At 40.7% G+C, this 22,625-nt stretch overlaps 1 protein-coding gene and 1 long non-coding RNA gene across 2 annotated transcripts in view; one reads left to right on the top strand and one right to left on the bottom strand.

The window, feature by feature from the left end:
- LOC129832829 (NACHT, LRR and PYD domains-containing protein 12-like) overlaps window positions 1–7,893 on the top strand; it is a 28,712-nt gene extending 20,819 nt beyond the window's left edge. The window contains exons 11-12 of the mRNA XM_055896875.1: window positions 141–187; window positions 747–7,893. Of these exons, the coding sequence (XP_055752850.1) occupies window positions 141–187; window positions 747–1,282 (583 nt within the window). The 3' untranslated portion in view covers window positions 1,283–7,893. The remainder of the gene's footprint in view (window positions 1–140; window positions 188–746) is intronic.
- Window positions 7,894–13,628: 5,735 nt separating this feature from the next.
- Window positions 13,629–20,613, bottom strand: LOC129832847 (uncharacterized). The gene is made up of 3 exons (XR_008756011.1): window positions 20,008–20,613; window positions 18,401–18,539; window positions 13,629–18,047 (listed from the first exon to the last, which is right to left on the bottom strand). It is a non-coding gene; the product is annotated as an uncharacterized LOC129832847 (long non-coding RNA).
- Window positions 20,614–22,625: the final 2,012 nt, after the last annotated feature.

The following is a 22,625-nucleotide window of genomic DNA, read 5'->3' as shown; positions in this document are numbered from 1 at the left end:
GTGTGTGTGTGTGTGTGTGTGTGTGTGTGTGTGTGTGTGTGTGTGTGTGTGTGTGTGTGTGTGTGTGTGTGTGTGTGTGTGTGTGTTTGAGTTCATGTGTATCCCTCAATGACTGTCTGTTCTTCTGCTTACCGCTACAGTGTGGAACATGGTGGAGAGTACACAATGAAACCTGGGCTTAGAAAATGTGAGTGTTGATTGCTGTGAAGAATATGATTAAGAATAAGTCTTAATTCAAGTTAAGTAAAAGTCAAAGACCACCATCATTACTTACTTGGTCATATTAAATATCAGCTGTAGTTCTACAGAAGCAGAAATCAGGGACACCAACGTTTACAAAGAGTTGATTTGACAATGTGTGTGTGTGTGTGGCGCGTTCATGTTACATAAGAAATGTGTGTTTGTGTTCATGATGCACACAGGTGTGTGTGTGTGTGTGTGTGTGTGTGTGTGTGTGTGTGTGTGTGTGTGTGTGTGTGTGTGTGTGTGTGTGTGTGTGTGTGTGTGTGTGTGTGTGTGTGTGTGTGTGTGAGTGTGTGTGTGTGTGTGTGTGTAATTAATGGGAATCAGTGTGTTTTATATTACCATACAGTATAACATATGATCATTCAACAAGTCTCAAGTTACCTTAACTTCTCATTTTGATACCTAGAAACATCTACATTAAATGAATTAGTGAAAAGTGAGTTAACATTCTAATGTGAATGATGATGATTTCAAATATTGTGTCTGGTTTCATCCATCAGATGTCTGTGATCTCACACTGGACCCAAACACAGTAAACAGACTCCTCTCTCTGTCTGAGGAGAACAGAAAGGTGACACGTAGGACAGAGGAGCAGCCGTATCCTGATCACCCAGAGAGATTTGAGGACTGGCCACAGGTGCTGTGTAGAGAGGGTCTGACTGGGCGCTGTTACTGGGAGGTAGAGTGGAGTGGGAGACAGGTTGGTATAGGAATGACATATAAAGGAATCAACAGGAAAGAAGGAGGGGGTAATGACTGTGGTCTTGGATACAATGACAAGTCCTGGAGTCTGAACTGCCCTGACAACAGTTACTTTGCCAAGCACAATAATAAACCCACTACCATAGACGTCCCCTCCTCCAGCTCTCACAGAGTAGGAGTGTACCTGGACTGGCCAGCCGGCACTCTGTCCTTCTACAGAGTCTCCTCTGACACACTGACCCACCTGTACACATTCACCTCCACATTCACTGAGCCCCTCTATCCAGGGTTTATGGTTTATGACTCCTCAGTGTCCCTGTGTCAGAGACACTGACACACACACACACATACTGGACACATTCACCTCCACATTCACTGAGCCCCTCTATCCAGGGTTTATGGTTTATGACTCGGTGTCCCTGTGTCATGGGCCAGTTTATTCCTGGAAATAATAACCATGGTAACTCTGTCTGTCTCTTTCTGTGATCCTGAACCCTGAGAGAACAGTTCAGATACACCCCACACACACACTGGACACACACACACACACACACACACACACACTGGACACACAGACACTCTCTCACACACACACACACACACACACACACACACACACACACACACACACACACACACACACACACACACACACACACACACACACACACACACACACACAGACACAGACACACTGGACAAACACACACACTGGACACAGACACTCACAAACACACACACACTGGACACACACACAAGCACACTTGACACACACAGAGGACACACATGGCACACACATACACTGGACACACACACTGGACACACACACGCAGGAAAACACACACACAGAACACACACACACACTAACCTAACGCACACACACACACACACACACACACACACACACACACACACACACACACACACACACACACACACACACACACACACACACACACACACACACACACACACACACACAAACACACACTGGACACTCACTCACACATATACATCTTCCTATAATTGATAAGACCTTGACACAGGACCTTCAAATGAGGACCAAGATTTCTGATGGAATTGAGAACAAACAAACACCTCATTCCAGAACTAAGTGGTCCCACAAACACAGAAAACAAAACCTGAAAAATGCAGGGCACCAGTCTAGTGAGGACCAGTTGTTGCTAGGCAGTTTCTGGACCACAGGTTCTAGAACATCTTCTATCCCAGTTCTATCTGCCTGTTAAATCAGTTTCTGGACCACAGGTTCTAGAACAGCTTCTATCCCAGTTCTATCTGCCTGTTACATCAGTTTCTGGACCACAGGTTCTAGAACAGCTTCTATCCCAGTTCTATCTGCCTGTTACATCAGTTTCTGGACCACAGGTTCTAGAACAGCTTCTATCCCAGTTCTATCTGCCTGTTAAATCAGTTTCTGGACCACAGGTTCTAGAACAGCTTCTATCCCAGTTCTATCTGCCTGTTACATCAGTTTCTGGACCACAGGTTCTAGAACAGCTTCTATCCCAGTTCTATCTGCCTGTTAAATTATCAACCTAAACTGTTTTCATCAGACTATTAGAACATGACTGAACTTTTTTATTTTATTTTCTGATCTTACCACTGCATTTTTATTATATATTTTGCTGTTTGTGTTTGTACCATAGGAGGTTGGTGAGACCTTATTTCACCTTTATTTAACCTTTATTTAGGCTAGTTGAGAACAAGTTCTCATTTACAACTGCGACCTGGCCAAGATAAAGCAAAGCAGTGTGACACAAATAACAACACAGAGTTACACATGGAATTAACAAACATACAGTCAATAACACAATAGAAAAAATGTATATATAGTGTGTGCAAATTAGGTAAGATTAGGGAGGTAAGGCAATACATAGGCCGAAGTGGCAAAGTAATTACAATTTAGCAAATATCACTGGAGTGATGGATGTGCTGAAGATGAATGTGCAAGTAGAGATACTGGGGTGCAAAGGAGCAAAACAATAAATAACAATATGGGGATGAGGTAGTTGGGTGGGCTATTTATAGATGGGCTATGTACATGTGCAATGATCTGTAAGCTGCTCTGACAGCTGATGCTTAATGTTAGTGAGGGAGATATGAGTCTCCAGCTTCAGTGATTTTCACAATTCGTTCCAGTCATTGGCAGCAGAGAACTGAAAGGAATGGCGGCCAAAGGAGGAATTGGCTTTGGGGGTGACCAGTGAAATATACCTGCTGGAGCACGTGCTACGGGTGGGTGCTGCTATGGTGACCAGTGAGCTGAGATAAGGTGGGGCTTTACCTAGCAAAGACTTATAGAGGCCCTAGAGCCAGTGGGTTTAGCGATGAGTATGAAGCGAGGGCCAACCAACAAGAGCGTACAGGTCGCAGTGGTGGGTAGTATATGGGGCTTTGGTGACAAAACAGATTGCACTGTGATAGACTGCATCCAATTTGCTGAGTAGAGTGTTGGAGGCTATTTTGTAAATGACATCGCCGAAGTCAAGGATCGGTAGGAGAGTCAGTTTTACGAGGGTATGTTTGGCAGCATGAGAGAAGGATGCTTTGTTGCGAAATAGATAATCGAGTTAATTTTGGATTGGAGATGCTTAATATGAGTCTGGAAGGAGAGTTTACAGTCTAACCAGACACCTAGGTATTTGTAGTTGTCTACATTTTCAGAACCCTCCAGAGTAGTGATGCTAGACGGCCGGGCAGGTGCGGCAGATATCGGTTGAAGAGCATGCATTTAGTTTTACTTGCATTTAAAGAGCAGTTGGAGGCCCCTGAAGGAGAGTTGTATGGCATTGAAGCTTGTCTGGAGGTTAGTTAACACAGTGTACAATGAAGGGCCAGAAGTATACAGAATGGTGTTGTCTGCATAGAGGTGGATCAGAGAATCACCAGCAGCAAGAGTGACATCATTGATGTATACAGAGAAAAGAGTCGGCCCGAGAATTTAACCCTGTGACATCCCCATAGAGACTGCCAGAGGTCCGGACAACAGGCTCTTCCAATTTGACACACTGAACTCTGTCTAAAAAGTAGTTGGTGACCAGGTGAGGCAGTCATTTGAAAATCCAAGGCTGTTAAGTCTGCCAATAAGAATGTGGTGATTGACCGAGTCGAAAGCCTTGGCCAGGTCGATGAATACTGCTGCACAGTATTGTCTTTTATTGATGGCGGTTATGATATCGAGCGTGGCTGAGGTGCACCCATGACCAGCTCTGAAACCATATTGCATAGTGGAGAAGGTACGGTGGTATTCGAAATGGTCGGGGATCTGTTTGTTAACTTGACTTTCGAAGACTGTAGAATGGCAGGGTAGGATAGATATAGGTCTGTAACAGTTTGGGTCTAGAGTGTCTCCCCCTTTGAAGAGCGGGATGACCGCGTCAGTTTTCCAATCTTTGGGGATCTCAGACGATACGAAAGAGAGGTTGAACAAGCTAGTGATAGGGGTTGCAACAATTGTGTCAGATAATTTTAGAAAGAGAGGGTCCAGACTGTCTAGCCCAGCTGATTTGTAGGGGTCCAGGTTTTGCAGTTCTTTAAGAACATCAGCTATCTGGATTTGGGTGAAGGAGAAATGGGGGAGGCTTGGGCAAGTTGCTGTGGGGGTTGCAGGGCAATTGACCGGGGTAGCGGTAGCCAGGTGAAAAGTATGGCCAGCCATAGAAAAATGCTAATTGAAATTATCAATTATAGTGGATTTATCGGTGGTGACAGTGTTTCCTAGCCTCAGTGCAGTGGGCAGCTGGGAGGAGGTGCTCTTATTCTCAATGGACTTTACAGTGTCCCAGAACTTTTTGGAGTTTGTGCTACAGGATGCAGATTTCTGTTTGAAAAAGCTAGCCTTAGCTTTCCTAACTGCCTGTGTATATCAGTTCCTAACTTCCCTGAAAAGTTGCATATCGTGGGGGCAATTCGATGCTAATGCAGTACGCCACGGGATGTTTTTGTGCTATAGTATAATAACTGTATAGCCACTGTACTGTTTATCAACTGTATAGCCACTGTACTGTATATCAACTGTATAGCCACTGTACTGTATATCAACTATATAGCCACTGTACTGTATATAAACTGTATAGTCACTGTACTGTATATCCACTGTATATCCACTGTACTTTATATCAACTGTTTAACAACTGTACTGTATATGTGTATATCCACTGTTCATTCTCTTATAGCTCTATGCTCACTCTACCTAGTTGTGTATAATGTTGTAGGGAAACTTTGTGTAAACTCTTCTGTCTGTATTCTGTCTCTAAATGTTGTCTATCACTAGCAGCAACATATCAACTTGTAGTGTATTTGAGGGTTAAAAAGGCTTCTGAAGTTTGTAACTTAAAGATTTCAGACATGAGTTTTATTTACAAAAAATGTATCAACCACTACAACAAAGTCCATTATAATTCACATAATTCACATTTCCTGTTGCTGCAGGAATATTTTCCTGCTGTAATAAACTGACTCAAATTAAGATCCTACCTTCAGTTGAAGTCGGAAGTTTGCATACACCTTAGCCAAATACATTTAAACTCAGTTTTTCACAATTCCTGACATTTAATCCTGGTAAAAATTCAGTCTCAGGTCAGTTCGGATCACAACTTTATTTTAAGAATGTGAAATGTCAGAATAATAGTAGAGTAGTAGTAGATTTCTTTCATCACATTCCCAGTGGGTCAGAAGTTCATATACACTCAATTAGTATTTGGTAACATTGCCTTTAAATTGTTTAACTTGGGTCAAACGTCTCAGGTAGCCTTCCACAAGCTTCCCAAAATAAGGTGGGTGAATTTTGGCCCATTCCTCCTGACAGGGCTGGTGTAACTGAGTCAGGTTTGTAGGTGTCCTTGCTCACACACGCTTTTTCAGTTCTGCCCACAAGTTTTCTATAGGATTGAGGCCAGGGCTTTGTGATGGCCACTCCAATACCTTGACTTTGTTGTCCTTAAGCCATTTTGCCACAACTTTTGAAGTATGCTTGGAGTCATTGTTCATCTGGAAGACCCACTTGCAACCAAGCTTTAACTTCCTGACTGATGTCTTGAGATGTTGCTTCAATATATCCACATAATTTTCCTCCCTCATGAAGCCATCTATTTTGTGAAGTGCACCAGTCCCTCCTGCAGCAAAGCACCCCCACAACATGATGCTGCAGCCCCCGTGCTTCACAGTTGGGATGGTGTTCTTAGGCTTGCAAGCCTCCCCCTTTTTCTTCCAAACATAACGATGGTCATTGTGGCCAAACAGTTCTATTTTTCAGACCATCAGATCAGAGGACATTTCTTCAAAAAGTACGATCTTTGTCCCCATGTGCAGTTGCAAACCGTAGTCTGGCTTGTTTACGCCGGTTTTGGAGCAGTGGCTTCTTCCTTGCCGAGCAGCCTTTCAGGTCATGTCGATATAGGACTCGTTTTACTGTGGACATCGATACATTTGTACCTGTTTCCTCCAGCATCTTCACAAGGTCCTTTGCTGTTGTTCTGGGATTGATTTGCACTTTTCGCACCAAAGTACATTCATCTCTAGGAGACAGAACATGTCTCCTTCCTGAAGCGGTATGTCAGCTGCATGGTCCGATGGTGTTTATACTTGCGTACTATTGTTTGTACAGATGAACGTGGTACCTTCAGGCTTTTGGAAATTGTGGAGGTCTACAATTTTTTTCCTGAGGTCTTGGCTGATTACTTTTGATTTCCCCATGATGTCAAGCAAAGAGGCACTGAGTTTGAAGGTAGGCCTTGAAATACATCCACAGCTACACCTCCAATTGACTCAAATTATGTCAATTAGCCTATCAGAAGCTTGTAAAGCCATGACATAATTTTCTGGAATTTTCCAAGCTGTTTAAAGGCACAGTCAACTTAGTGTATATAACTTTCTGACCCACTGGAATTGTGATACAGTGAATTATAAGTTAAATAATCTGTCTGAAAACAATTGTTGGAAAAATGACTTGTGTCATGCACAAAGTAGATGTCCTAACCGACTTGCCAAAACTATAGTTTGATAACAAGAAATTTGTGGAGTGGTTGAAAAACGAGTTTTAATGACTCCAACCTAAGTGTATGTAAACTTCCGCTTCAACTGTATGTATGTGAAAATGTACTTGGAGAATATAGGTTATTGTGATTCTACAAAGGTTGAGTCTCTAGGTTCCCTTGCTGCTCTGGAGAAATAATGAAATGGTTCTCAAGGTGATTTAAACTGGGCCTGGTTATCTCCCAACTCTGAGGCCATGTCATTTGTTACATTTCACCCAGTTGATAAAGGCAGCTACAAGGCTGAACCCAGAAGACAACTATGCATTGCAGCAATAGCGTTAACCCAGTATCAGTATAAACAGGGTTAACCCAGTATCTGTATAAGTAGGGTTAACCCAGTATCAGTATAAACAGGATTAACCCAGTATCAGTTTCAATAGGGTTAACCCAGTATCATTATAAATAGGGTTAACCCAGTATCAGTATAAATAGGGTTAACCCAGTATCAGTTTCAATAGTGTTAACCCAGTATCAGTATCAGGTTAACCCAGTATCAGTATAAATAGGGTTAACCCAGTATCAGTATAAATAGGCTTAACCCAGTATCAGTATAAATAGTGTTTACCTAGTATCAGTATAAATAGTGTTAGTAAATAAAAATAGTATATAAATAGTATCCTTGCGGGAAGGTGTCACGTGGTTATGGCCATATAAGTGCATCCTGTTCCTGTTGTCACGTGTTAGAGGGTGTGTTATTTTATATCTATAGTGCATCTATTCCTCTGAAGTTGTCATGATGATTGATGTGTAGGGACCTGGTTGAACTGGGGGGGGGATGTGTTTGAACATTTCAAAGAGGATGGCCCCACACCCCACCTATTTTATTGCCCTTAGGGTTGTGGTCTATGAAACAGGAATGTCCGGGGGGGGGGGGGGTATAAAGTATAAAGTATAAAGCCACAATATACAATGCGCCAAAAAAAGCGGTTTCTAAATGTGTATAGAACCCAAATATGGCCTGCAACTGCACTGAAAGATCAAGTGATGATGTCTAATGGACAGCAATGGGGGTATCGGTTTGATTACCTGGCCTGTAGAGTGAACCTCTATACGGTAGCTGAAGGAGAAGAATATACAGACCAGACTTTAGGAGTGGACTACGGGGTTGAAGACTGGACAGTTTTTCGCAAGGTTGTGTGTCCTGAACTGAGACTTATCACCAAGGGGTATAGCGTGTTCACGGACTACGAGACCCGTTGGGAAGGTGCCCCTGACTCCTCAGGAAGAATATTTCACAGGGTGAAAATAGAAAGAAAGAACGGACTTCCATGCGGCTGCGTGGAGTTCTATATCTGCAACGAGTAAACCCGCAACCAAAACCTTCGTGATGGTGTCCTGACTGAGGATTTTAGGCTGCGCATGCTTATTCCTTTTAAAAGTTGGGATCTAATGGAATTGAACATGTTGCAGCTGTTGGACGCTCTCTTTGTACAGAGCCAACAGCGGCAGAGCATTGTTCATGTAAAGAAGTGCATAATATATACGAATCCTAAAGATTACGATTCAAAGGAGCCCCAAGAAGGTATATTGTCAGAAGCGACAGCCTCTGAAGAAAACTAAGTACACGGCTGTGTTAACCACGACCTGAAACCACGCCCTGATACCACGCCCTGATACCATGCCCTGATACCACCCCTGATACCACCCCTGATACCACGCCCTGATACCATGCCCTGATACCACGCCCTGATACCGCCCCTGATACCACGCCCTGATACCACCCCTGATACCACGCCCTGATACCCAAAGGCCTGGTTCAACAATAAAATAAAAAAAGCCTCCAGTTTTTCATTTCATCATATACCATGGATATTCATACCATTCATACCATACTTAGGGTCAGACCCTAAGGACTCTATGCCTCGCAGCCCGACATTCTAATCCCCCCTGGCAAGACCCACGACACCCCCTACATTTACACAGCCTGAGGATGTGTTTGATGGGGTAGTCAGTACTATTTTTGTGGACACCATCAAGGCCTCTGTAGCGACACTTTTAGGCGTGGTGATTGGAGAATATATAAGAGAAAAATGCATCGGCTGTGAGATCAATTATCCCAGCCAGCGCCGTCATCCGTGCCTATACGACCCGCCAAGATACTACTTCTTCAACCATTTTGAGGAGCTGGTGAAAAGACTGTGGTCCTGCAGGTTTATATCATCGCTGGTCAGAGCCCTGGAGTCTATGGGTCTTGTGCCGTCTATTCCCAGAGTTTACGGGGTAACCGAGGCTTTCCTACATGAACTGAAGGAGGCAATCTACATCCACGAGAAACTCAAAGAAATCCGACACACCCTGGTGGACGACAATAAATACCGGGAAGCTGTGGTGGCTGATGTGATGACTTTCTGGCTCAATAAACCCCAAGAGACCGAGTGACATTTTGTTATTTAGATGTAAAGCAATGGGCAACTATGTGTCTACGATGTTAGAGAGAATAAATACATTTTTTCTTTTGAGAGAACTTACAAATGTTATGCATCAAATTATTGAAAATAAAGTGAACAATGTATCGTTCTACACGACACACAATGCTTGGGTTAATGTAGAGCGTGTGCTGAAAATGGAACAAATCATGAATCATGTACGACATACGGGCGAGAGTCTACAATGGACACAACTGGTATCCCGTCTTGTGGATGATTCTGAAGAACTAGAAACAACTTTGTCTAAGATTTTACTTTATTTGTTTGAAACACCATTTAATGTTAACGTGTATCATATTTGTTGTTTATATGCTTATATATCTGACGTGTGTGTTTTAAAAATTCAGCGACACAAGCCTGTAAATCTTAACCAAAAATATAGGGTGTTGCATGCTGTGATCGTCGAGAATACTGGGACATGTATCTTGCAACGAATCCTGAATTGTCTGTATACGTAATACTTGGTGCATTCATAAAATAAAAATTCTAAAAATGAAAATGAAATGTTGTCGTTATTTGAAAGTGGCTCATTAACGTTATTATACCTCAGCGAGGCAAGAAGGATGGCGGAGAAGCTGTTGAAAAACATTTATTATAATCCCTCTAACCCCGGGTCTTATGGGGGTAAAGAGCGTTTCCAGAGAGCTATAGTCGAAGAAACAGGTAGCCTGTTAAGCGATGCTAAAGTGAATGAGTGGCTATCAGAGCAGGATGCATATACTCTCCATAAACCTGTAAGAAAGCAATTTCCAAGAAATATAGGTTTTTCTACGCATCCCTTGTCCCAATTTCAGGCGGATCTATGTGACATGCAGGCCCTTGCCGATAAAAATGATGGAAATTGCTACATGCTAACGGTTATAGATATTTTCTCGAAAATAGCATTTGTAAGGGGCTTAAAAAAAAGAGCGGGGCAGAGGTGACCCGGGCCTTTGACTCTATCTTGAAGGAAGGAGGAGCCCCCAAGAAAGTGCAGACTGATGGCGGAAAATAATTTTTTAATAATACTTTTCAGAAACTCATGAAGAAGCACAATATAGTACATTTTGCTACAGGCTCGGATTTGAAAGCTTCAGTTGTTGAACGCTTTAACAGAACTCTGAAGGAGCGGATGTGGAGATATTTTACAGCTCACAACACGCATAGATATATCGATATAGTTCAAGATTTAGTAAAGGGGTACAACAACAGCTACCATAAGAGTATACAGATGAAGCCCTCCGAGGTCTCTTCTGAAAACTCTTTTCAAGTCTTTAAAAATCTGTATGGTTTGTTCCCCCTTTGCCGTAAGAAAAAAAATAATCATAGCGGGGGACCTGGTGCGTATATCCAAGTTGAGGGGTGTTTTCGACAAAAAATATGAGCAAGGTTACAGCGATGAGGTGTTCACCGTTTCCGAATGTCTCCCGCGCATACCCCTTGTCTACAAGTTAAAAGATTATGACGGGGAGTTTATAGAGGGATCTTTTTATGAGAAGGAATTACAGAAGGTACAGTTGGGTAAAGACAAGGTCTTTCACGTGGAGGAGATTCTAGATCAAAAGAGAGAAAAGGGAAAAAAATGGGTGCTGGTCCACTGGAAAAACTGGCCCCAAAAGTTCAACAGTTGGGTATTAGAGCACGATGTGGTGGAGGCAACGGGGGTTAACTTAAACCCTCATGCATGATAAATACCACATAATTCGCGTGTACACAGGAGTGCATCATGGAACACAGCGGCTTCTACCTGACTCTCCCCAGTAAATCGTCTGCACATATATATCGTAATAATCAGAGTTCGAATTATACAACCAATTTTCCAAAGCCGATAGAGTTATCGGAGGCCTGTGAAGTAGTGTCGTGGTAATTTCCTGTATTACTCAATAATGAGAGCCAACCACACACAAGTCAGAGTTATATTATAAAGTCCATCTTTAATTATATATGAGCTTCACCATAGCCCTTTTATTGACTCTCAGATCAATTCAGTGTTTATAAATGAATTTTCTGAGAGCATCTACAAAACAATTCTTAGTATAATTTATAGCCAAGATACACCCCCTCCTAACTTACATGACAAACCACAGTTCTTACTAACAGTTCACAAAGAACCTTTTACTTGAAAGAGGAGTATCCCATAGCTAGATAGCATTAGCTATAAATTATCGTTCAGTTTGGTCTCCTAAAACGAGGTTTCAATCTCGTGCTTGGTACCAAAACATTACCTCATCCAATGGCATATATCAATTGTCAATTCTAGATACTCCCATCTAAAATACACATCCTCCTGGATAAGCTCAGAAAAGACAGTAAGCCTCTTAGGTCATATACTAGGTCAAGATAAGGGCAACCTCATAGGGGACATACAATAGTTACAGACACATTTCCAAGCCTCCTCCTCCCCTTCTGATATTCTTCATAGCATCACATGGTTTAACAGATACATTGACATATGAAGACAAGCCTGACCTCTCGCCCCAAGTGACTGAGCCCCAGCTGAGAAGGGAAAAATGCAACTGCCAACCCTATAGTCCAAAGGGAACCATTCCAATGACAGGTATCTCACAAGCATATGATGAAAATAACATCTTATCTATCTATGTTACCTAACTAATTCTGATTCAGCCACTACAGTCCTTTCCTGCAGTCAGATTACCTAGTGACCTCATGGTGGAATGTTATTCATATTTTATCATTATTACCTGGAGTCCTTTCCTGCAGTCAGATTACCTAGTGACCTCATGGTGGAATGTTATTCATATTTTATCATTATTACCTGGAGTCCTTTCCTGCAGTCAGATTACCTAGTGACGTCATGGTGGAATGTTATTCATATTTTATCATTATTACCTGGAGTCCTTTCCTGCAGTCAGATTACCTAGTGACCTCATGGTGGAATGTTATTCATATTTTATCATTATTACCTGGAGTCCTTTCCTGCAGTCAGATTACCTAGTGACCTCATAGGTGGAATGTTATTCATATTTTATCATTATTACCTGGAGTCCTTTCCTGCAGTCAGATTACCTAGTGACCTCATAGGTGGAATGTTATTCATATTTTATCATTATTACCTGGAGTCCTTTCCTGCAGTCAGATTACCTAGTGACCTCATAGGTGGAATGTTATTCATCATTTTAATAATTTCATAATTAATTAACATAATAAAAAAAATGTAGGCCGAAAAGCCGGTGTTTCTATTCCAAATGGTTTTGTTATAGTTCAGTCAACTGTGATGTATATAAAGTGTCATATTGGGATGAAAAAACAATATGGAATCCATTTCAACTCCATATCTGACATGGTACAGGTGTCTTCTTGTTTTTAAGCCCATAACCATGTGTGTGAGGTGTATACCTTTGTCTCAAAGTAGATTTGTTTAAGACTTCCAACAAACACTGTGTGACCCTGATTCAGTCCACTGCATTTCAAGGTTAATCATTAAAAACAATACCGTATGAACAACTAGCCGTCTCCAGGACCAGTGATTCAAGTCTGAGACTCTGTCCCAAGTGGCACCATATTCCCTATATAGTGCACTACTTGACCAGAGCCAATAGTAATGCACTATAGGGTGCAATTTGAGGAGGCAGACTGAGTTCCTGCCCTCCTGCCCTCCAGGACACCTACACCACCCGATGTCACAGGAAGGCCAAAAAGATCATCATGGACAACAACCACCCGAGCCACTGCCTGTTCACCCCGCTATCATCCAGAAGGCGAGGTCAGTACAGGTGCATCAAAGCAGGGACCGAGAGACTGAAAAGCAGCTTCTATCTCAAGGCCATCAGACTAAACAGCCATTATTAACATTGAGTGGCTGCTGGCAACATACAGACTCAATCTCTAGCCACTTTAATAATTAATAATTGGATGTAATAAATGTATCACTAGTCACTTAAACAATGCCACTTTATATAATGTTTACATACCCTACATTACTCATCTCATATGTATATAGTGTACTCTATACCATCTACTGCATCTTGCCTATGTCGTTCGGCCATCGCTCATCTATATATTTTTATGTACATATTTTTAATCATTCCCTTACACTTGTGTGTATAAGGTAGTTGTTGTGAAATTGTTAGATTACTTGTTAGATATTTGTCACGATCGTCATAATAAGCGGACCAAGGCGCAGCGGGATATGAGAACATCTTCTTTTATTAGAGATGACGAAACACAAAACGAACACTTTAACAAAACAAAACAACCGTGAAGCTACAAACGTTAGTGCACACACAAGCTACAAACGTTCAACATAGACAATTACCCACAAACACCTAAAGGTTATGGCTGCCTTAAATATGGCTCCCAATCAAAGACAACAATAAACAGCTGTCTCTGATTGAGAACCAAATCAGGCCACCATAGACTTTCCTAAACACCTACACTGAACACAACCCCATACATACTACAAAACCCCCTAAACAATACACACACCCTAAACTAGACAAAAACACACAAACATCCCATGTCACACCCTGACCTAACTAAACTAATAAAGAAAATCAATATAACAAAGGCCAGAGTGTGACAATATTACTGCACGGTCGGAACTAGAAGCACAAGCATTTCGCTACACTCGCATTAACATCTGCTAACCATGTGTATGTGACCAATAAAATGTGATTTGATTTGATATGATAAACAAGGGCAATGTCACATGACCAGAAACAAGTACAAAAAAAATGGATAAGATCCTGCAACTGCAGAGAGGTAAATACCTGTCTATTTATGGAAAACTGCCCTGATCTGTGGAGAGGTAAATACCTGTCTATTTATGGAAAACTGCCCTGATTAACCCCTTAATCTTCTCTCAGTTTATGATGCTGCTGCTCCTGATGACTTGTTTTTCAAATCATATGAGCAACAAATATCTCGCTTTATCTGGGACGCTAAACCAGACAAAATAAAGAGTGACTATCTGTATAATGAATATGAATTGGGTGGGTTGAGGTTATTAAATATAACAGCCCTAAACCTCTCTCTAAAAGCTTCACCGATTCAACAGTTTTACTTGAACCCTAAATGGTTCTCCAGTAGATTAAAAAGAAAAGCTCATCCATTGTTTAAAAATGGCCTTTGTGCCTTTGTGCAGATTTCCATGTCTCATTTTAGATTAATTGAGAATTATACTTTTTTCAAAGTATCTTTCTTTTTAAAACCAGCATTCCAGAGCTGGCTACAATTTTAATTTCACCCCCCTGAAAAGATAGAACAAATATTACAACAAATATTATGGCTGAACTCAAATGTGCTGGTTGATAAAATACCTGTATTTATGGGAAAGATGTTTGAAAAGAGTATTTTGTTCTTAAATGATATTGTAAATTGTAATGGTAGAGTTATGTTCTTCATGGAGTTATCAGAATTGTACGGGAAGGTCTGTTCAATCCAAGAGTACAACCAATTGATTACAGCATTACCCCAAAAATGGAGGAGGTATCGAACTGGTCTGTCTGCCAAATATAAAGGATCAAAACTGGCAGAGGAATAACAATGTCATAAATAGGAAAGTATACTAGTTTCATTTGAGGACCAGGATGTTGACAACTGTGCCATACAGATTGCAAAATAGTTGGGAAGAGATTTTTGATGTACCGATTCCATGGTAAAGGGTGTATGAGTTAATATATAAAACAAAGCAAGATTCAAGACTTCGTGCTTTTAGGCTAAAATTATTATATAGAATTCTTGCCAACAACAAAATGTTGAATATTTGGGGCATAAAATCATCGAAGCTCTGCAGATTTTGTTGTGAGGATACAGAATCAATAGACCATTTATTTTGGTATTGCCCTCAGGTAGCCTGTTTCTGGTCTCAGGTTCAGGAATGGCTGAAAATGCACAGCATTGATCTAAAATTGACCCTAGAAATAGTACTGTTGGGAGATCTGGAGAAACCGGGTCAGTCAATTACTAATATACTAATAGTCTTAGTAAAAGTATTTATCTTCAACACGCAATCTGTAGATTCTATTCGATTAAAATAATTGAACACTTAACTTCGGTGTCTCAACACTGTAACAAACTCCATCGTTATTCCCCAAGATCACCTCAGCCAACTCTGCGTGTAACTGGACAATATGCTTGGCGCCACACCGTACGTGGACACGGACAGTTCTGTACGGGGACACGGACAGTTCTGTACGGGGACGTGGACAGTTCTGTACGTGGACATGAGCAGTGCAACACAATCAACTAAACCCAGTCTTTACAGTGGGTTACATTAGTAATATTCATGTTTTATTATTATGTTAAACAAACATTCTACGTTTTTAATAACAATATGTTGAGATCTGGGCCCATATCCACAAAGCGTCTCAGAGTAGAAAACTGGTCGTATAAGTGCTGAGAATAAAGACATTTACACTCATGAGTATAAATTAAAGCTATGCATGAAGTCTCTAGTCCCTCCTAGAAAAAAAAACATTTACTAAAAGACATATCACGTGGTGATGGGAAACCGAGGATTTCTGAACTTTTTGGGGATTTCACCAAATTGTACCGAAAATGCCATTGAAGGATTTGAGTACTAATAAACAACATTTAGTTAGAATGTGGGGTTCTCTTTTAGCCTCCAGGTTCACTGTTTTCAGAATCTATGCATCTGTGGTATTATTTAGAATACCAAATACAGAATATTATTGTAGGCTACACTAAATAACACACATTATTTAAACAACAATTTAAACAACAATGGGTCAGAAAAGCATGAGATCAGACAAAGCTTTGGACGTCATTGATCACGTGGTAATGTTACTTAGAAACTATCCATGGCTGCGTTTCAAAGACTTAAAGACACCCTCTCCCCTCAGCCCTCAAATTAGGTGGACACTTCTGATGACGTTTCATGACATATGATGAGTTATACGTGCAAGGCAAATGAATACATTTTAAATGGACCGCCCATGCCCAGAAATGTGTCACTCGTTCGTCCCACGGTTGTGTTTTCAGTCGTCATAGTGACCATTCTCTCTGCGTGGTGCATGGGAAATGCATGTTACATCTTCAGCTGTTGTAGGAAAGATACACTTAAAACACTTGTAAACCTAAATTCCATCGCTATCGAGGAAACCAGGCACCAGAGTGACTTACAATACAAATGCTGTATTGTAGTGTATTTCAGCCTTTAAAATGGTTCTATACATAGTTTGGAATTTCCACTTTAAAAATGTCAAACTTGATTTGCCCTAAAAAAAAACATTTAATTAATTATGTCACGGCCCCTCTGCATTGCAGGGGCGGTTCCTCCTGCAGGCAGAGGAGGGTCGTTAGTGAATGGAGCCACCTGGGCTCAGGGTATTTAAACTGCTTCACTAATCACTTTTCTCTCTCTCTCTGCTCCTCCAGGTATGATCCTATTTTGTTTGTTCGTTTGTAGTTTTGCATAGTTTTCACTCAGTCATATTCACACACACAGATTCATGCATCCATGCACTTTACATACACCTTACATTATGATACTTCCACACCTCATTCCTTTTTCTTAGTTTAAAGTTAATAGTTTTTGGTTTATTATAAAGAACCTTTTTAATTGGCCTATACCTGTTGTTCGTGTCCTCTCATTTTTGTCACAGGCTATGAGCCGGCCTGTGACAATTATAATCCACATAATAATTCATATTTCCTGTTGCTGCAGGATTCTTTTCTTGCTCTGAGAAACTGAGTCAAATTAATAAATTTATGGCATCTGTAAGTGCGTTCATCTTTAGATATCTAGGTGAGACAACCACATATCACAGTCAAATATACAGGATACCAACATTCCATTCCTGATAAACAATGGATATATAGATATCTAGGTGAGACAACCACATATCACAGTCAAATATACAGGATACCAACATTCCATTCCTGATAAACAATGGATATATAGATATCTAGGTGAGACAACCACATATCACAGTCAAATATACAGGATACCAACAATCCATTCCTGATAAACAATGGATATATTGAGTTTTGCTAAGAAATAACAGTTTTATACACATCTCAAATCTATTAATAAACAATCTGATAACATTAAGGTCCGTGGGGCGACGCACAATTGGCATAGCATCGTCCGGGTTAGGGAGGGTTTGGCCGGTAGGGGTATCCTTGTCTCAGTATGTAAAATGTAATAAAATGTATGCACTCTACTGTAAGTCGCTCTGGATAAGAGCGTCTGCTAAATGACTAAAATGTAAATGTAATTAATATTGAAGGTGTACATGTAACGGATGTGAAATGGCTAGCTAGTTAGCGGGTACGCGCTAGTAGCATTTCAATCAGTTGATCTAGATGCACTATTGATCTAGATGATCTAGATGCACTATTGTAAAGTGGCTGTTCCACTGGATGTCATAAGGTGAATGCACCAATTTGTAAGTCGCTCTGGATAAGAGCGTCTGCTAAATGACTTAAATGTAAATGTAAATGTAATCAGTTACGTCACTTGCTCTGAGACTTAAGTAGTGTTGCCCCTTGCTTTGCAAGGGCCGTGGCTTTTGTGGAGCGATGGGTAACGCTGCTTCGTGGGTGACTGTTGTCGATGTGTGCAGAGGGTCCCTGGTTCGCGCCCGTGTCGGGGCGAGGGGACGGTTTAAAGTTATACTGTTACATTGATGCTGTTGACCCGGATCACTGGTTGCTGCGGAAAAAGAGGAGGTTGAAAGGGGGGTGAGTGTAACGGATGTGAAATGGCTAGCTAGTTAGCGGGTACGCGCTAGTAGCATTTCAATCAGTTACGTCACTTGCTCTGAGACTTAAGTAGTGTTGCCCCTTGCTTTGCAAGGGCCGTGGCTTTTGTGGAGCGATGGGTAACGCTGCTTCGTGGGTGACTGTTGTCGATGTGTGCAGAGGGTCCCTGGTTCGCGCCCGTGTCGGGGCGAGGGGACGGTTTAAAGTTATACTTTTACATACACACATAAGCAATCTGATGAAAAAACAAATGTGATTTTTGGAAATAAACATAATAATTATTCAACAAAATTGTCATCTCACCTCTTAGTTTTAGAGTCATGTTCCACAGAGAGACTCGTCTTAGAGGCAGGGCCCCCCTCCTCTCTCTTCCCAGAGAGACTCATTTTAGAGGCAGGTCCCCCTCCTCTCTCCCCAGAGAGACTCATTTGAGCACTGACCCCTAAACAGAGATCCAACATGTTGGTTGTGGTTAACACAGTGACAACTAAACAGAGATCCAGCATGTTGGTTGTGGTTAACACAGTGACAACTAAACAGAGATCCAGCATGTTGGTTAACACAGTGACAACTAAACAGAGATCCAACATGTTGGTTGTGGTTAACACAGTGACAACTAATTATTGAATGTCAATTGTTCTTATTTATTCATTATCTCTTAGAAATAAAACATTTACTAACAGACACATCCAAACAGTCGGGGGATTTAATGCATCACATGAACATGTAGTTGTGACTGATATTTGTCACCTCATCTCCATGTTTAGTGTCAATAATAATAACAATAATAATAACACTGTTTGTTTGTTATATTTGTCACTGTTTGTTAAGGCAGGGGTTCCCAAACGTGCTTTGTGACCCACCAACTGAGGTGTTTTTTGAGTTGGGATGAACGGTGAACAATTTTGTTGTTGTTGTTGACATAATCCTGGCTAATCCTGTTTTCTTATGCTCAAACATTATAACAAAATCTAGCTTTTATTTAGTTGATTGAACATTTTCCATAATCTTTTATACATACTTTCTATTTAGTTTTAGTCGTTTAATTTTATACTGATTTTTTGGGGGGCAATGTCATCCCCCGACCCACCTGGACCCCTGCCGCGATCCACAAGTGGTCCTGACAGAGTAAAGATAGACTACCAGTAGCAGGACTCATCACCTTCAAATCAGTTTCATTCTAAATAACTGAGCATGTAGCGATATTTCCTAAACATTTCCTACAGAGACCATCAGGTCGTTCATCAATATAAAGGATATTTAAAAACATTTCCTACAGAGACCATCAGGTTGTTCATCAATATAAAGGATATTTAAAAACATTTCCTACAGAGACCATCAGGTCGTTCATCAATATAAAGGATATTTAAAAACATTTCCTACGGAGACCATCAGGTCGTTCATCAATATAAAGGATATTTAAAAACATTTCCTACAGAGACCATGATGTCGTTCAGCAACAATAAGGATATTTAAAAACATTTCCTACAGAGACCATCAGGTCGTTCATCAAAATAAAGGATATTTAAAAACATTTCCTACGGAGACCATCAGGTCGTTCAGCAATATAAAGGATATTTAAAAACATTTCCTACGGAGACCATCACGTTGTTCATCAATATAAAGGATATTTAAAAACATTTCCTACAGAGACCATCAGGTTGTTCAGCAATATAAAGGATATTTAAATACATTTCCTACAGAGACCATCAGGTTGTTCATCAATATAAAGGATATTTAAATACATTTCCTACAGAGACCATCAGGTTGTTTATCAATATAAAGGATATTTAAAAACATTTCCTAAAGAGACCATCAGGTTGTTCATCAGTATAAAGGATCATATCTCAGCCTACTCTGTCTATTGAATGTCTGACGAACTAACTTCATAATAATTAGCCTAGACTTACCAGAGTCTGCCAGTCTTTCCTTCAAATTAACACATTTATCTTCTAATTGTACAGAGAAATCTGTGCCACAGTTTCTACAGCCATTTTGTAACTGCGTAGGCTACAAACTTATTTACAATTTCATATGAGGAAATACCATATTTTCTGACGCTATTGCAGAGGAAGTAGTCTATATTACAAACTTCAAAAACCTTTTCATATTAATCTCAAATACACTACAAGTTTTAAATTCTCTACATTGCAGAAAAGTTCTAATGCAAAAGGTTATACATTCAGATCCTGTACAGAGATTGTCTTTGGTTTTGGGAAGGCTGAAAGATAACATTGAATTCCCCCCAAGTATTGCAAACAGGAAGTTAACTTAGTCACAAGTTTGTGCCAACTACAGTAGTGTTGCAAAATCCTTACCACCCCACTCTTCCTCATCAGTCTCAAGAACAGAACCTGTGGTTTAATGTAGATCCATGTCAATACAACAGAAACAACATGTGGTGTTCTCAACTTCCCTTTTAACAGAACGGAGAAATTTCTTAGGAAAGGCTGGTGGGAAGAGTTATAGGAAGACGGGTTCATTTTTATGGCTGAAATTGAATAAATAAATGAAGTGTTTGATCCCGTTCCATTTATTCCATTCCAGTCTTTACACTGAGCCTGTCCTCCTATAGCTCCTCCACCAGCCTCCTCTGGTGTGTATGTGAAAGTATTCAGGTGTTCATGTTGCTGTGGAGGAAAAATTATATTAAAAAAATTACCTTTAAATGTCCAATTCAGCCGTAAAAACGTAATTAAATAAAATGTGAAAATGGTGCATTTCTAAGTTTTGTAGAAAAAAGTATAAAGTTACAAAGTTCTACCCGATGACATCTTCAAAAGTTTAAACATTTTAAAAGCAGTGGTTTTCAAACACAATTAGATTGTCAGTGGTGTTGGGAGCAATAAAATACCCTCCATGGGGCCAGAAACCTAGTGCAGGTTTTGAAAATCACAGTTTTTTACTTTTATGTCACAGAGAACAATTTTTAAAGACTTTTTTCTTATCTTTTTAACTACAGATCATAGAAACGTCCTGTTTCCACAAGTATAGATTCTATTTTGGTTCTGGAGAGGATGAATACGAGGTTGAAAAGTGGAGGAATTACCTTTTAACACTAGAATCAGTCCTGCCCCCTGACTTTTAACCCTAGAATCAGTCCTGCTCCCTGACTTTTAACCCTAGAATCAGTCCTGCTCCCTGACTTTTAAGACTAGAATCAGTCCTGCCCCCTGACTTTTAACCCTAGAATCAGTCCTGCTCCCTGACTTTTAACCCTAGAATCAGTCCTGCTCCCTGACTTTTAAGACTAGAATCAGTCCTGCCCCCTGACTTTTAACCCTAGAATCAGTCCTGCTCCCTGACTTTTAACCCTAGAATCAGTCCTGCTCCCTAACTTTTAACCCTAGAATCAGTCCTGCTCCCTGACTTTTAACCCTAGAATTAGTCATGCTCCCTGACTTTTAACACTAGAATCAGTCCTGCTCCCTGACTTTTAACACTAGAATCAGTCCTGCTCCCTGACTTTTAACACTAGAATCAGTCCTGCCCCCTGACTTTTAACACTAGAATCAGTCCTGCTCCCTGACTTTTAACACTAGAATCAGTCCTGTTCCCTGACTTTTAACACTAGAATCAGTCCTGTTCCCTGACTTTTAACACTAGAATCAGTCCTGCTCCCTGACAATCAGTCCTGCTCTCTGACTTTTAACACTAGAATCAGTCCTGCTCCCTGACTTTTAACACTAGAATCAGTCCTGCTCCCTGACTTTTAACACTAGAATCAGTCCTGCTCCCTGATTTTTAACACTAGAATCAGTCCTGCTCCCTGATTTTTAACACTAGAATCAGTCCTGCTCCCTGATTTTTAACACTAGAATCAGTCCTGCTCCCTGATTTTTAACACTAGAATCAGTCCTGCTCCCTGACTTTTAACACTAGAATCAGTCCTGCTCCCTGACTTTTAACACTAGAATCAGTCCTGCTCCCTGACTTTTAACACTAGAATCAGTCCTGCTCCCTGACTTTTAACACTAGAATCAGTCCTGCTCCCTGACTTTTAACACTAGAATCAGTCCTGCTCCCTGACTTTTAACACTAGAATCAGTCCTGCTCCCTGATTTTTAACACTAGAATCAGTCCTGCTCCCTGATTTTTAACACTAGAATCAGTCCTGCTCCCTGATTTTTAACACTAGAATCAGTCCTGCTCCCTGATTTTTAACACTAGAATCAGTCCTGCTCCCTGACTTTTAACACTAGAATCAGTCCTGCTCCCTGACTTTTAACACTAGAATCAGTCCTGTTCCCTGACTTTTAACACTAGAATCAGTCCTGCTCCCTGACTTTTAACCCTAGAATCAGTCCTGCTCCCTGACTTTTAACACTAGAATCAGTCCTGCTCCCTGATTTTTAACACTAGAATCAGTCGTTCTCCCTGACTTTTAACACTAGAATCAGTCCTGCTCCCTGACTTTTAACCCTAAAATCAGTCCTGTTCCCTGACTTTTAACCCACCAAGACAATGTTACCTATTAACTATAACCCACCAAGACAATGTTACCTATTAACTACTACAACCCACCAAG

This window comes from Salvelinus fontinalis, chromosome 34, assembly GCF_029448725.1.
Source record: "Salvelinus fontinalis isolate EN_2023a chromosome 34, ASM2944872v1, whole genome shotgun sequence".
In the NCBI taxonomy this organism is placed as follows: Eukaryota; Metazoa; Chordata; class Actinopteri; order Salmoniformes; family Salmonidae; genus Salvelinus; species Salvelinus fontinalis.
The sequence above is the reverse complement of the archived record's forward strand: the minus strand, read 5'-3'. Positions and strand labels throughout refer to the sequence as shown.